General features: G+C 36.6%; 1 protein-coding gene across 2 annotated transcripts in view; it reads right to left on the bottom strand.

The window, feature by feature from the left end:
• Positions 1-705: 705 nt before the first annotated feature.
• The window catches only part of FIG4 (FIG4 phosphoinositide 5-phosphatase), a 128,965-nt gene continuing 114,258 nt past the window's right edge, over positions 706-15,412 (bottom strand). For both annotated transcript variants that reach the window (XM_027855937.1, XM_027855943.1), the window contains exon 23: positions 706-1,061. In XM_027855937.1, coding sequence (XP_027711738.1) covers positions 884-1,061 — 178 coding nt within the window. In that variant the 3' untranslated portion in view covers positions 706-883. The remainder of the gene's footprint in view (positions 1,062-15,412) is intronic.

The raw sequence follows: 15,412 nt of genomic DNA, 5'->3' as shown, positions 1-15,412 counted from the left end.
TGATGGAATATTATTGTGCCATAAGAAATGTCAAAAGGGACAAATTCAGAAAATCAAGGAAGACTGATACGGAGTGAAATAAGTAGAACCAGAAGAACAATTTATACAGTGATTATAACATTGTAAAGAAAAATAACTTTAAATGCCTTGAGAACTCTGGTCAATGCAATTACCAACCATGAGACCAGAAGAACAATGATGAACCATGCTTCCTATCTCTTAACCAAGAAGTAATAGACTAGAAGGGCTGAACAAGCCACACATTTTCAGACATGGCCAACATGTGGATTTGTTTTGCTTAACTATATTTATTCATTGTTATAAGGGGATTTTCAGAGAACCTCATTACCTAAGAAAAAATTTCAGAGACATATTGATAGTGATTCTCTCCCTGAAAAAGAAGAAAACAGCCTCAGTGAAACATTTTAAAAAATACACAAAGCACAGGAAATTCAAAGGGAGACATGGATAAATAGGACAGAGGCTTTGGTGAATTTGTTATAAAAATTTTTAACAAGGAAAAAACTAAGCTTTGTTCATGATTTCATATACAATCTTTTTTTCTGTTCTTTATATGTCAAAATGTTTGTGCTGGTTAAGTTCATAATAAAAAAAAGAAAAAAACAAATTCAAATGATACCTTGATATTACGTTGATCTCACCTCTAAATTCAAATTCTCACAGAAATCAAAGGAGATAACAGAATACACATTCAGTTGCTTCTTTATTGTTTACAAAGTTACTTATACGTAACAAAGAAAAAAGCATGCTTAAAAATACATTGCCAAGAACTGTTACCTTTGTGAGAAGAAACAAAACAAACAAGGACAATCAAAGACAGATAACTTTTTTTGATTCTAGTACGTTATTCTTAACCTCTTTTTCACATGTATCGATTTCGGATATATTCTCTGTACATGGAGATATCCTCTTTCCCCAGCGCCTGCATGATGCCTTTACTGGCCTGTATGTGCGCCTGAAAGATCTCAGTAGATTTTCGGTCTACTCTTGGAGGCTGAACTTCATAAATGTTGTCTTGAGAGAAAGAAGAGATATGTGTTCTATAAAAGTGAAAATACAAATGGGAGAGCATTAAGTAAAACATTTGGATAACACTACATGGACATTTATCAGAGATCATGGTTGTGAAACAGTCTGAGAACCAAAGGTCTTCCCAGGTTTTCTGAAACAATCCTGCTTGTCCTTTCCTATAGTACAATAGTATTCCATTTCAATCATGTACGACAGCTTGTTCAGCTATTCCCCAGTTGATGGACATCCCTTCAATTCCCCTTTCTTTTTAACAAAAGGTTTATTTACAAAGGAATGAGTATATGCATTCAGAAATAATACATGTTTAAGGTAAAAAGAAGTATTTATAAAGACCATTACCTATTCCTTAATAAGTGGTGCCCAAGTTTACTAATTCAAATAGCTAGCTGAGTTCAAACTACTATTACTCCTTGGGTCCCAACATCATGTTCCCATATGACTCCAAAATAAAAACTCCCTTTTTCTATACCAAGCTTTATTTCTAAAACCTGGCCCTCCCCCTCTTTTGCCAAGGGTCTTGAACGACAGGATAGAGATCTAGACTTTGAGAAATGATAGAGACCCTTGAAAGCTTTCAAAGCAAGCCAATGATGGAATCAGATCTATGAATTAAATGAAAATTCATTTGAAGGCAGTGGGTTAGTGAGAAGAATAGATATAAGAAGACATTGCCAGTAAGTCAAGGTGAGAGACAGTGAGAGCCTAAGCTCCAATAATGGCCACTGCAAATGGAAAGAAAGGGACAGATTCAAGATTATTATGGAAATAGGACTGATGTACTTGGAAGTTCTGAACCTGGGTAACTGGGAGAATGGTAGTGCCAGTAACTAAAATTTGGCAGGGAGTCAGGAGGAAAAATGGGTTTTTTTGGGAAAAGATGTTGAGCTCAACTTTCATAAGTTGAGTTTGAGGAACCACCATAATCACCAGGTGGAAAGGCTCAGTAAACTGTCAGATTTGGTGATCTAGGGTTCAGAAGAGGAGTCAGGGGATAGACATATAGTGGGGATTCATCTCTAGAGTTAACCATTGAAGCCATAAGAGTGGGTGAGAATAATGAGGGAAAGAGTAGAGAACAAGACCACAGACATTCTCAGGGATTTTCTATGTTAAAGGAAGTAGGAGGTAAAAACAGAGTCAGTCAGGGAAATAGAAGTTTGTTCTAAGGAGGAGAACAGAATCTGATTAGGGGCAATATCATAGAAACTAAGAGAAGAGAAAATACCTGGAAAGACCAAGGTGCCAATGATACCAAATGATATAGAAAGGAGGATGAATACTGAGAAAAAGTTACTGGATTTTGTGATTAGGAGGTCATTAGTGAACTCAAGAAGAATAGTTTATGTATAAGGGAGGAATACAGGTTGTTGCCATAAACAAAAGGCCTTTGACAAGTATTTACACTGACAATAATATATTGCTCTTAAAACATCCTTGGTCAGTAATGTGGGTAGGGAGGGGAGAAAGGGAAAATAACAAGTATTTATTAAGCTAGTACTATGTGCCAGGCATCGTGCTAAGCACTTTACAAATACTATCTCATTTGAGATCATTTGCTCCTCACAACAATCCTGGGACATAGGTGCTATTACTATCACCACCATTTTACAGTGGAGGAAATTGAGGCAGATAGAGATTAAGTTATTTGCCCAGAGTCACAGAGCTAGTGTCTGAAGCCAGACTTGAACTTTGGTTTTCTTGACACTGGGCCCAGAACTCTACCCACTGAACCACCCAGCTGCCTAAAGCACAGATCTTAAGCTAGAAGGGATCTTAGAGATCACCTAGTCCAATCCAATCCTTTTATAGTTGAGGAAATTAAAACCCAGAGAAATCAAGTCATTTATCTAAGGATACACAGATAATAAGTAGCACAGCCAGGATAACAGCCAGGTCCTCTGATGCCAAATTCCACACTCTTTCTACCATACCATGTTGTCTCTCTCCCAGGAAATAATGAATCACTGTATCAAAGTGTTTGCCCTTTCTCTAGTCAGTACCTTTCTTTCATTGTTTCTGAGAGCTCTTGGGGCTCTAGGGCCTCTACATTTAATCTAATTAAGAAAAAATTCACATTTCTCACCTAAGAATACAAAATTTGTACTCAAATAGTTATTGCTTGGCAGCAATATGACACAAAGTTTGCAGTGACACAATTTTCCAAGCAAAGCTTTTCATATAATCTTCAGCCATCACCTTCATTTAAAAAAAATTAAAACTGTTAGGTATTTCACACAAAGTTAAAGAATGCATGAAATATAAGAAATGCTAACAAAATTTCAAGGCATCAGATTCCTGTTCTGTATTTTAACTACCCTCCCCCACCTCTTTTCTTTAATATATTATAATTATTATTCTAAAGTCTCTAGCTAACACATTAAAATATTTAACATTTATAAATCTAACTAGTGACTTTAAATCTGCTTGTTATGCATTGATCTGCATATGCCTACATTATAGTAATTTCTAAAATTCAAAGTGAAACCTGGTAGGTAGCATATAGGATCTATTTCAAGCTTTATCCCTAAATTTGGTCCTCCTCTGAATATTTTGGAAAATGGTCATTAAAAATCAGTAATCTAACTTTGACAGACTTAGCTCTTTCAGCAATGCAAGGATCTAAGACATCCCCACAAGATGGAAAATGCTACCCACATCCAGAGAAAGAACTAGGGAGTTTGAATGCAGATCAAAGCATACTATTTGCTTTTTTTCCTTCTGCTTTGTTTTGTTTCCTCTTTCTTGTGGTTCCTCCTATTGTTTCTAATTCTTCTTTACAACATGACTAATGTGAAAATATGTTTAATAGGAATATATATGTAGAGCCTATATCATATTGCACACCGTCTTGGGGAGAGAAGAGGGGAGGGAAGGGGAGAAAAATTTAAAACTCAAAAGCTTATGGAAATGATTGTTGATAAATCAAAATGAATTAATAAACAAAGAAAAAAGAAAAAGAAAAAAAGCTTATGGAAGTGAATGCTGAAAACTAAAAACAAATAAATTAATTTTTAAAAAAAGAATCAGTAATCTAAGCACCATCCACTGTCCACTGATCTGAGCTCTCCAGGTCATAGTATATTTTACAAGTGACATTTTCCAATCATTTAAAATAATAATATCTTCTATTGGTATAGTACTTTACAGTTTTCAGAAAAGCACTTCCTTGTACATTATCTTTCCTGATCCTCACAATAGCCATGTGAGGGATTCGTGGTAGGTATTATTATTCCCATTTCACAAATGAGAAAACTACTTTCTACAGATGAGGGAGCTCATCTATAAAGTGGGAAATCTTTATGGCCCTGGCTGTGTGCTATCTGGCAAAAATAGACTCACTGGGTACCCTGTGGATTGAGAAATACATTTTCTGTGGTCCAAACTTTAACATTCAGTTGTTAAAGGGAATGGAGCAAACCATCAAGTAATCACTTCATTCCCTTCTGGCTCTTTTTCCAGACATTCCGGGTGATTGAGCATCAGAGCAGGCATGGAAAGCAGCAGGATCTGCAGCCAAGTGACACATCAATAACTTACTCAGGCTGAGGTGGCTGACGGAGCTTGGCTACAGGACCAGGCTCAGCATCTAAGGGTTTTCAGGACAGTCCTTAACCTACTTTTCAGTAACCTCTTTTAACTGCTGTGAAGAGTAATGGGCAAAAATGAAGAGAAATCACTCTGCAAATACGAAATGCTAACCAAGTAATTTAAAATGGCATCATTCTGTAGCAGTGACTATGCTCCTTATCCAGACCCTAACAATATCCAGGATGGCTACAAAACCATGCTAAAAAAATGTGACAACTATTCCCCTACTCCTTCCTTCCTGTTTTCTAGAAGTGCTATTTTTTATAATGAAGATGTAATGATGTACACTATTATATACTAGTAAATAGTATGTACAGTAGTATATATATATTTATACTATGTACACAGTATATATACTAGTATATAATATATATGTGTGGAGTATATGTATAGTATATGTGTATATAACAGTATATGTGTAGTGTATACATATAGTGCATACATAGTACATACCAGTATAAATAGTAGCATATACTAGCATATAATATATAGTATATACATATACGCTATACAAATATATTTATACACATATATACTATACATATATATACTACATGTACCATATGTATACAGTATGTATATAATATATGTAGTGTATATTTTTGCCCTGCATATAGTAGCTCCTAAATATTTTTGCTTTAAGAAGCTTTTTTTAAAAAATCAACACAGGATGGATTGCTTTGAATGTTTAATATTTCTGTTTTGTTGTTGGTGATAAATGTACAAGAAATTTTGCCATACATTTGAATAACTTAATAAAGAGTACATGAAAAACTCAAGATTTTATACTTTTCTTATGAATTAATATTCTAGTATACTTCAAACCCAATCTGACCATTTCAGAAACAAAAATTAACTTACTCATACTAAATAAATTTCTCTTCCTTCAAGAAATTATTAAAGATGCATTTTAAACTCCCTCTACTAAAGTCCTACTTCAATACCTCATCACGATGTGGAGTTCTTAAAGGATCTGCCTGCAGGATGCAAATTCTGGAAGGATACTGCCAAGTTTGAATTAAAGGCCTAGTTAAAGGTTCTATCTGTCATCTGAGGACTTGGGTGACTAAATTCAGAGAGGCTCATCACTAGAGGATTGGCCATCATATGAATAATGTTTTAGATCCTAGAAACTCATATTTCTATTTACTAACATACAGAAAGCCAACTGAGTGAGTACTCATACAAATGAAATTGTTAATTCCTGAAATATCAAAGAAAGGCATTTTAAACCAACAATACAATTGGACAGGGGAACAGGCAGGCAAGGGTGTTATGCTTCAGTGGGCAACATGAAGACACTGGGCACCTAGAAAGTAGGTCATGAAGTATATGTAATCAGGAAACTGAGGCTATTCTAAAGACAAATTTTACCTACTTCATAATTTTGTCCTGGGGCTGGCCTGGACTTCTGATCTGGTTAAGGTGACAAGACAAATGAGTGTTCAGCCAACATAAATATATTTAGCAGCAGAACACCCAACTGAAAAAATTTTTGCAGACAAAAAGGGAAATGAGATTTGAAGTGCCTCCACTAAGAAAAGAAGCTAGGTGATCATCTTGTACCAATTCATAAGTGAAAGAAGTTATAGGCTTACACATTTCTCTTCCACTGAAACTTTAGGATTTATCTGACCCAGTTCTAATAGTTTGATTTATCAAAAAGGATAAACTCCATGAACCTACAGAGAGATAATATTAAAACCGTAAAGCATCATATGAAACAACATTATGGAAAGTTGAAAAGCACATAACGGCCTCTTCAGAATCTTAGGCTATCAACAGCATTAATAAAGCTGACAAAAAATTGGGCTAGAGTTGTTAATTTTTAGGCAAGTTTTCAATGGGTTTTTGTTGCTATTGTTCAGTCATTTCATTTTTTTGTACAAAAATCTCCACTAATGTCAAGATAATGAGAAAAAGAGAATGGCTTTTTGAGTCAATGAGAATAAAATAGGGAAACTTGTGATAGGTAACATAAATTTCAAAATGAAGGCAAAATATTTGTCCCATGTCATGTTATTTAAACCACAGAATTACAGAACCATGAAATCTTGGGAGTTGGAAGGGCCCTTATATCTCATCTAGTCCAACCTTCAACCAGTGCAGAAATCCTTTTTACAACATGCCTAACAGATCCATCCATCCTACACCAGAACATTTACAATGACAGGGAGATCACTACTTCACAAGAGAGAGACCATATATTTTATAGAATAAAGTTCCACGGCAAAATAAAACTTAAAGTGTGATATATAAATGTCAGCTATTATTAGTATTAGAACACATTTAATTAATATGACTCTGACTCCGTATAATTTCCAACTCCACCAGTACAGGTTTTACCTCCTGGTGTAACACAAAATAAGTTGACTGAAATTTTCACATTAGCCTTGCTATCTTGCCACTGCTTAGTCTTTCCTTTTCCAGATGAACAGCCCCAACTCATTTAATCATTCTTTACAGAATATGACTTCCAGATTCTCCATTATCCTAATTATTATTCTCTGAGTCCTCATTTAATCAAAATTCCTCTTAAAGAGTATCACCTAAAAAATGGTCACTATTCCAGATATTGTCTGACCAGAACATCTATTACTATCATTGATGTAGAGTCCCTATTTCTACTAATAAAGCCTAAGACTAGAGCAGTCTTATAGAAGTCACATTGCATTGATGATTCGTATTGAATTTACAGTTAACTAAAACCCCCTGGGCTTGTTTGCATGAACAGCTGTTAAGCAAGATCTCCCATGTCCTATACTTATGCAACTGACTGTAAAATGAGGGGGGTGAACAAGGCGACCTCTAGGGTCCCTTCCAGCCCTAAATATGTAATCCTATGATCAGTCACAAAGTCTACTCTGACTCAGAATAGAGGTCATAAGGGAACCAGCAAGGGTTACAATAGATTCCATAGTAATAGATACGGTATCTTAATGCAATATCACTTACTACAAACCTTCTCATAGTACTGCTCACCTGGCTCAGCTCTGACTCCCTGAAATAGTTTTCTACCTCCATCTCTCATGGTGGACATGCCTCTATTTCTGAGGCCTCTACTTCTGTCCAATGAAGAGACTTCTGTCTAATGAAGAGTCTCCATAGGAGACTTCATTTATGTAAGTACCCACACTAGACATGCTCACCTCTAACACAGCTCAGAACCAAACCCTCTGGATTATTTTTCCCCTTTGCTCCTGTGTACAGGTATATTCTCTCCACACATACCCCTCAGTGAGTTGCCTTCCCCCATTAGAATATAAACTTCTTGAGGGCCAGGGCTGTCTTTCTTTTTGCTTGTATTCGTATTCCTAGTACTCAGCATCGCACCTAAATAAATGCTTTATCTAATCTTTATATAATCTACCAAAACTGTATATCCAATCTGGCCACCAGTAATGGGCAGTGAATTAATTCTTTTATCCACTTCTTCCCGAGAAGCCAACCTAACAGGGCATTGTGATGAACTCTCGTGACCTCTTTTCAGCATCATGGAGGTATTTCCACTCATCTGGTAAGAGAGCATAGCCTTGGTTTGCCCCAACCTTTTGATACAGCTGTAGATACCCTTAGTGAAAAGATCATGTCTTTTCCCCCCTTCATAGATTCCTCTAAATCTATAATTCAGTACAGTAAATCCTCCAGGGTATTCCCAATTCCTGGAAAAAAATTAATTATCCACACTAAAAAATGGGAGAGCAAAAGTACTATCATTTACGACACCTGAACAAAATTGGTGCTTGCCTAAAACAGGCCAAAACTGCATGGTCTGTAAGACCCATCTCTGGATCTCTCAAACTGTATTCAGATAATGTCACTATGTCTTGCGGCCCTGTTAAGAGTGAATGACTCTCTATAAGTTATAGTAAAGTTTCTTCCCATCAGAATTACTTAGGGCAATTAGCAGGCAACACACCCTTAGTTTTTTTGTTTTCTGGTCTTTTCCCTTCACAAGTTTTTATGTAAGAGTTACTTCAAAGGCTACCTCTGACCCACTTAGGCCCATCTCCATGAAAAATGCACTCTAATTCTGGGATTCCATAATAATGGACCTTTCTCAAGGCCCAAAAGGCCTGTTTTTTGTTCCAGTACCCAGTGGAATTTAGCCTCTTTATTTAAGTGTTAAATAAAGGGTTCAGTTGATCATGAATATCATAAATTACTGGTAAAAATTCATGGTCCTATGAAGCATTATTTTAATTAAGGGAATGCCTCCCAGTTCCATGTGCTCTCTATATATTCTAGAGCCATCAGGCCCTATTTGAGGCTAATAGAAGGTACTTTTTTTTACACGCCATAGTGCCAAACTATATATGAAAACAGTGAAATATTGTCAAGGGCATGGCAAAGATTAATCCAGAGGGTCAGTAAGGATATAATTATTGAAACACTGAAGTATTTCCAGGGTATCAGTCACCCTAGGGGATACAGCCCAATTTCAGTACTGTTCAAATCTATTATAGAAGGCTATCTGTTATTTTTCTCCAGCCCTAATTCTTAGAAGATTATAAATACTCTGTAAATCCAGTTGAGTATAAATGTGAACCCTTTATATTCTTCCCAAACTGTCAGAAATTAATAGTAGCACACACAGTAGTTTTGAGTCACTTCATTGAGTGCCCTCTATAATCAATACATGGCCTTGGCTTCCCTCTTTCTTAGGAGAAAAAAGGAGAAGTGTCCTTGCTGACAAGCAAGGTGACAAAATAAGCTCTTTTTTCACTGTTCTGACTCTAGGTCCACAAAGTTTACTTCTCTTCATCAGTCCCTACTAGGCACAGATGGAGTCTCTGATACTCATCTTTGAGGGGCAGCCTTGGGGTCTCAGATACCTTCTCCTCAACATTGTGCTTGTCAGCCGCATTTGTTCTACTGTGTCCAGTGAAGATTAGCCTCCTTGTTGGTGGAGATGGAAGCAAAACAGAAGTTGATTAGATCTATATTTTGTTAAGTACACCATCCATTTAATTCAAGAAGAAGATCAATCCTTCACTTGTCCTTTTTGCTCCAAACGTAGCTTTAAAAGCTTTTTGTTCAGTGTCCTTGGCATTTTCATAAGCCACACTTCATTCTGGGCATTCTGACACCATTTTTTTAGTCTACATCATTTATTTGTACTCATCGTCACATAAACAGACTTTTAAAGAGTTGGCTGGCTTCCTCACACATAAACTGACACTGACTTTTGCAAATCCAGATATGCCTTTTGTGAAACACACTTCATGCCGGCCTAGAAGGATTGGGCACAGTTTCTTAACAGGAGAGCAGTGTCTACCAGAAGCCTTACTGAATTTGCCAATAAAGGATTCACCAACTGTAAGACTCATTAACATACTCATAAATTGGACTCCTTCGAAGTGGACTATTACTGATAAGTTCTGAGACTGTGTACAGAGCTCAAATCTAAGTATGCAAATACAATAATCCACTGATACATTCTGACAAGCACAAAGTTAGATGTTACCAACCAGAGAAGCTTAGGAGCATTAACCTGTAAGTAACCATAAGCATGTACTACTGATCACGGAAAACTAAAGCTCTACACATCCTATCCCACATGCCCCATCTATCAGAAATCTAGGTGCTCAACATAGAAGGATTAACAGCGGTCTGTAACATAAAGTAAGCAAGAACAATAATGTAAAAAATGCAACTGAGAATAGGGGACTTAAGAGAGAGATTGTGCCATTGGGCCACAAATACAGTGCTAGACTAAATTTCCTTGGCTTAATTGTCCATGGTGGATTGACAGTGAACATAGACGAAGAACGAATACCTGAGGTCAAGGAAAAGGGGAATGGCCCCTGGGGACACAACTACCCAGAGAGAATTCCCTTGTTGAGGAAGCAACAGAAGTTGGAACATTGGAAGGCATTACTGCACCAGTACGGAGTACTGTACTGTACTAAGCACTGAAGGAACTAGCTGACATAGTGGACAGAGCACTTGACTTGGAATCAGGAAGACGTGAGTTCAAACCTGACTCAGACTCTCACTAGCTCTGAGACCCTGGGCACGTCATTTAACCTCTGTTTGTCTCAGTTTTCTCAGCTGTAAAATGGAGATAACAGCGCCTACCCAGAAGAGTTGTTGTAAGGATTAGACAAGATAATATCTGTTTAAAAAAAAAGGTGTTTGGTAGCATCTGGGACATATTCCCTTCTTTCCCCTTCTTGTCCTGTACCAGACCATAAACATTATTATACAAGATATAAGAAGGCAGTTCACACTAACTAAAGCTATCTTATAAATTGCTATGAAAGCAATTTTATGTGATGATCTGGGGTATTTGTGCCAAAAGAAATCTCTGGAACTCATGCAAAATAGGTATTACTGGACTAAGCAGTAAATATATGTAAGAAGTGTTAGAGCTATGTGTTCAAAGTATTTTCTATTCAAGCTGCTTATCTGAACAGCATAAACACCAGCAAGCCTTTGGAGCTGGTGCAAATAGAAGTCTTATCTTTGGAAGAGACAGGTAAAACCTAAATAACATTTTAGTAATGATAGACCATCTCACCCTGTACACATGGGCCTGCCCAAGCAGAAACCAATCAAGAGGCTTTTTTGTAGTAAAGTGTTATGGGAAAAAATACTTCTCTACATATGGCATCCTTGCTAGAAGCCATTCTGTAGAAGGTGAAGATTTAAAAAGCAAACTACTCAAGTAAGTACTAAATGCAGCAGGAATCAAGAAGTCTAGAACTACATCTTATCATCCTCACAATTCTCAATATTTTTAGTCACGTACAAGCAAAATGCTCTAGTTGTGGGTCTCCTGAATGTCCAAGACAGTTGTCAAGCAATAGTATGATGTCTGAGATTGCAGTTAGAAACTCCAGCCAAGAAACAGAATCCTGCTATGAAATCTTGATGGTCAAGAAAAACAGAAGATAGTAAAACAAAGCTATTCTCCTACCAAGCACTTAGGATGTTGGATAATTTTCCAGACTTTAAAATATTCCCTGAGAAAGAATGACTAAGGCCCTGCAAAGATGATACATCAAAATGACCTGCTGTCCTGGGGAAAATAGTTGGGTCCCCCATGTGACTCTGGACATGTTATTTCACTGTGGCCCTCAGTTTCCCCATCTGTAAAGTGAATAGGTTCAATTAGATTAAATCTATGTTTCCTTTCAACTCTAAATTTTATGATATCCTTCATTTGGCCAGACAGTTTATAGTATACTTTCAAAGTGATGGCACTTCTTCCTCTTTGTTCCTTTTATTCTTACTTAATGATTTCACCCTTGGATTTGCATATAGCCATTTAGGTACATTATCCCCTCTCTTGTGCCTCCTTTTTCATTGGATTTATTTCCTGTATAACAATGTCTTTATGGATGTATTATAGTCATGAGTCCACCCCTGCCAAGAATTGCTGATACCTAGGAGATCACACTTCCTTCCTTATGAAATTTCAATTCTATTTTATTTCATATATTCTGTATTGTTAACTAGATGGCAAATCATAAGTATTGTACCTGCCTCTATTATCTGTCATTTTCTTTTCTGAATTACTAGGTACCTCCATATACTGTTATTCTTGTTTTTTTACTCCATACTTCTTGACCTCCACAGTACCTGGTTTTACAGGCTTTTTCTAGGCATTTTTCTCTCTTTTCCTTGAATTTCAGTTTAAAATCTTCTTGACAAGGTCAATACATTCCCTTTCCACAGACTCTTCCCTGTATTCACGAAATGCACCAAATCACTTAACTGGAATCCATTGTTTTGGTATTACAAACTAAAATTCCTAAATCCTAAATTCTTCCTGAGCACTAAGATGTTTGATGACTTGCCCAGGGTCACATAAGCAGTGTGACTTGAAATCAGCTGTTCTTGACTCCAGGGCTAGCTCTCTAATGACTGCCATGTTGCCTCACCTAGCCACTCACCATATTGTCCCAAAAGGTCTGCCTCACAGACCTTATACTTCTACCTTATTTCTGATGGTTCAAAGTTAACTTTTTCTACTCTCCTATGTTCTTCCATTTTCCAGACTTTTGGCACTAGGTGAATTTCACCACCAACTTGCTTCAGAATCTTTTCTATTCTTTACTTCCTTCCTGGCTTCATTCTTCCATTCTGCCTATGAATCTTTCATTCTCTCCAGTAAGGCAGGTGTATTCATTTCTTCTCCTCATCTGGTGGAAAGATTAGGGTACTTTTTAATCTTTTTTTGTAACTCATGTAATTTGGCATCACTTCAGATAGAAAGATAAAAATAACGCAGACCCTAAAAATCTGAAGATCACTGGATGCCAGGGTCTCAAGATGAACTGCAGTCCTTTTATGGTTCTTCTAGAAGATTCCCCTGTAGACTAACGACCACAGCAAACTACCTACTTCTCTACCTATTCACTACCAGACTCTTACGAAGGCTGTACATAAGAGGCTGCATGGTAAAAGAACAGGACTTGGAGTCAGAAAATCTGGGTTCTGGTTCTAGCTGTCACTCACCAACCAACTCAATGACCCTGACAAATTGACTTAACCCTTCTGGGCTTTTTTTAGGTTTCCTCTCCTGAGAATGGGGATAATAATACCCTTTGCACAGCCTACTTCACAGGATTACTGTGAAGATAAAATGAAATATTATACATAAAAAATGTTTTGAAATTTGAAAAGCAGGTGTGAACACAAATTACTGCATCAACGTGAGATATATTCAGCCTTCTGGTCCTTTCTCCTTGCTTCTAACCTTTGATAATCTATAAGATAAATCTAAAATTGTCATCCACCAGATATCAAGCCCCGCATCCCACATACCCTTGAAAACAACACACCAAAATATTCTATTTATGTCTTTTATTATCTTTTCCCACCACTCTGTTTGCCACTCTTTGATTAAGGTAAAAATAAATACAATACTCTTAGATCATTTAAGTACCAAAACACATAAAATAAATATGTACTGGGGACTCTCCAACATAACTTCTTTTGAACAAATGGCCAATGGGTTTTTTAACTCTCCAACCTGAGATGTGATATGGTAAAGACACTAGATTTGGGAGATCTAGGTCCAAGTCCTAGTTCTAGCATTTACCAGCAAATTGTGTGACCTGAGCTCTCTCAGCCTCAGTTTCTCCATCTAAGAGGAGAGGACTTGCTGATCTCTCAGGTGATCTTAAGACTAGACCACCCTTCAGGCTTCTTCCAGCTCTGACATTCAATTGTCTGTGATCCTAATATTCCTTCAGAGTAATGTTAACAACTGAACAGAATAAATTCTATTTTGGCACTTTTAGCTCCACTGGGACTGAAAGCAAATTACCCTGTACAGCACACATTACCCTGAGTGAATATATCTGATTGTCATAAATATGACTGATCTCACAGATGTCATAATATATCTTTCTACATAACATGTTAAAGCTTCTCTTTTCCAGAATAGTCAAATGACATATAGAGTATATAAAAATTAACCCAAAACTTTGCTTTTAAGACAAATTAATGAACTAGAAGAATATGATAATCCTTCTACCTTAGGTTCAGGCAACTAATAAAAGATTTGCCCAGTTATCATTGTTTAAAATACAAAGACAGATGAGATTTCCTAGTGTGTGTTACATACACACATACACACACATATATAAAATCATATGCACTTACTTCAAAACTTTAAAAAGCTATTATTTTATCCACTGGGGACCTGGCCCCAACCCATGCAAATCCTGATCATTCCCTGCCTTAGTAGATGGTTTCCTAAGTTGCTGTACACCACAACCACTGTCTCCTTCTTCCTCCTACCAAAACAAAACAAAACAAAAAAAAAAAGGATCTCCTGGATCTCCTCTGCTTGGCCTACTCTTGTCCCACTTCTCAGTCTTCTTTGCTAGATCAACATTCATCCTTTGCCCGCTTTTCATGAGTACACCTCGAATTCTGTCCTGGCCTCTTTTCTCTCTCTACACCCTCTTTTTCAGTGATCTAATCTGCTCCCAAGAGTTCCAACTACCATCTCAATACAGATCACAGACTGCCTTGAATTATATCATCCCATTTCTGAACTCAAAGGCATTTGAGAAAGAAGCAGGAACTTTCTGCTTAGAAACATAGCTCTCAAATTCCTTTTATAAATGCAATGTGGTGAAGTAAGGAGGTTCTCAAAGTGTGGTCCATGAACCTCTGGAGTGGTCAATAACCCTTCAGGTGGTCCACGAGGTTTTATAATACTAAGATGCTATTTGCCTATTAAAACATTTCTCCCTTTTTCCAATTACATATCTGCATGAATCTGAATTTTCTTCATATACTTTAACCAAAACAATATATCACAACAGATTGAATGCAGAAACAGATATGAGAATCCAGCCTTTTTCTGTTAAGCCAGACATTAAAGAGGTTTGCAGAATTACGTAAAATAATGATCTCCTTTTCACCAATTTTTTTTGTTTTGGAAAATACAGTCTTTTTTAATAAAAATGTTATTTGTACTAACATGTAATTGCTTTATTATTATTAATTTAATGAATAAATATTTTTAAATTTTATGAATTTTAATTTCTAATATGGTAAATATTGAAATATATAACCCACATTAACAAAAGATTTTTTGGATCCTCAATAATTTTTTAAAGTGCAAAGGAGTCCTAAAAGTTTGAGAATTGCTGGTACAGTAGAAAGATCCCTGGATCAGAAGGGATCCAAATCCTGACTCTGCTACTTACTGCTTGTGCAATCTTGCCCAAGACATACTTAACTTCTCTAGGCGTTATGTTCCTCATCAGTAACATAAGGGACTAAAATAATAGCTAAGGCATTG

Source organism: Vombatus ursinus, unplaced genomic scaffold, assembly GCF_900497805.2.
Source record: "Vombatus ursinus unplaced genomic scaffold, bare-nosed wombat genome assembly UNPS02000582.1, whole genome shotgun sequence".
NCBI lineage: Eukaryota > Metazoa > Chordata > Mammalia > Diprotodontia > Vombatidae > Vombatus > Vombatus ursinus.
Note: the sequence above shows the minus strand (reverse complement) of the source record. Positions and strands in the feature narration are given on the sequence as shown.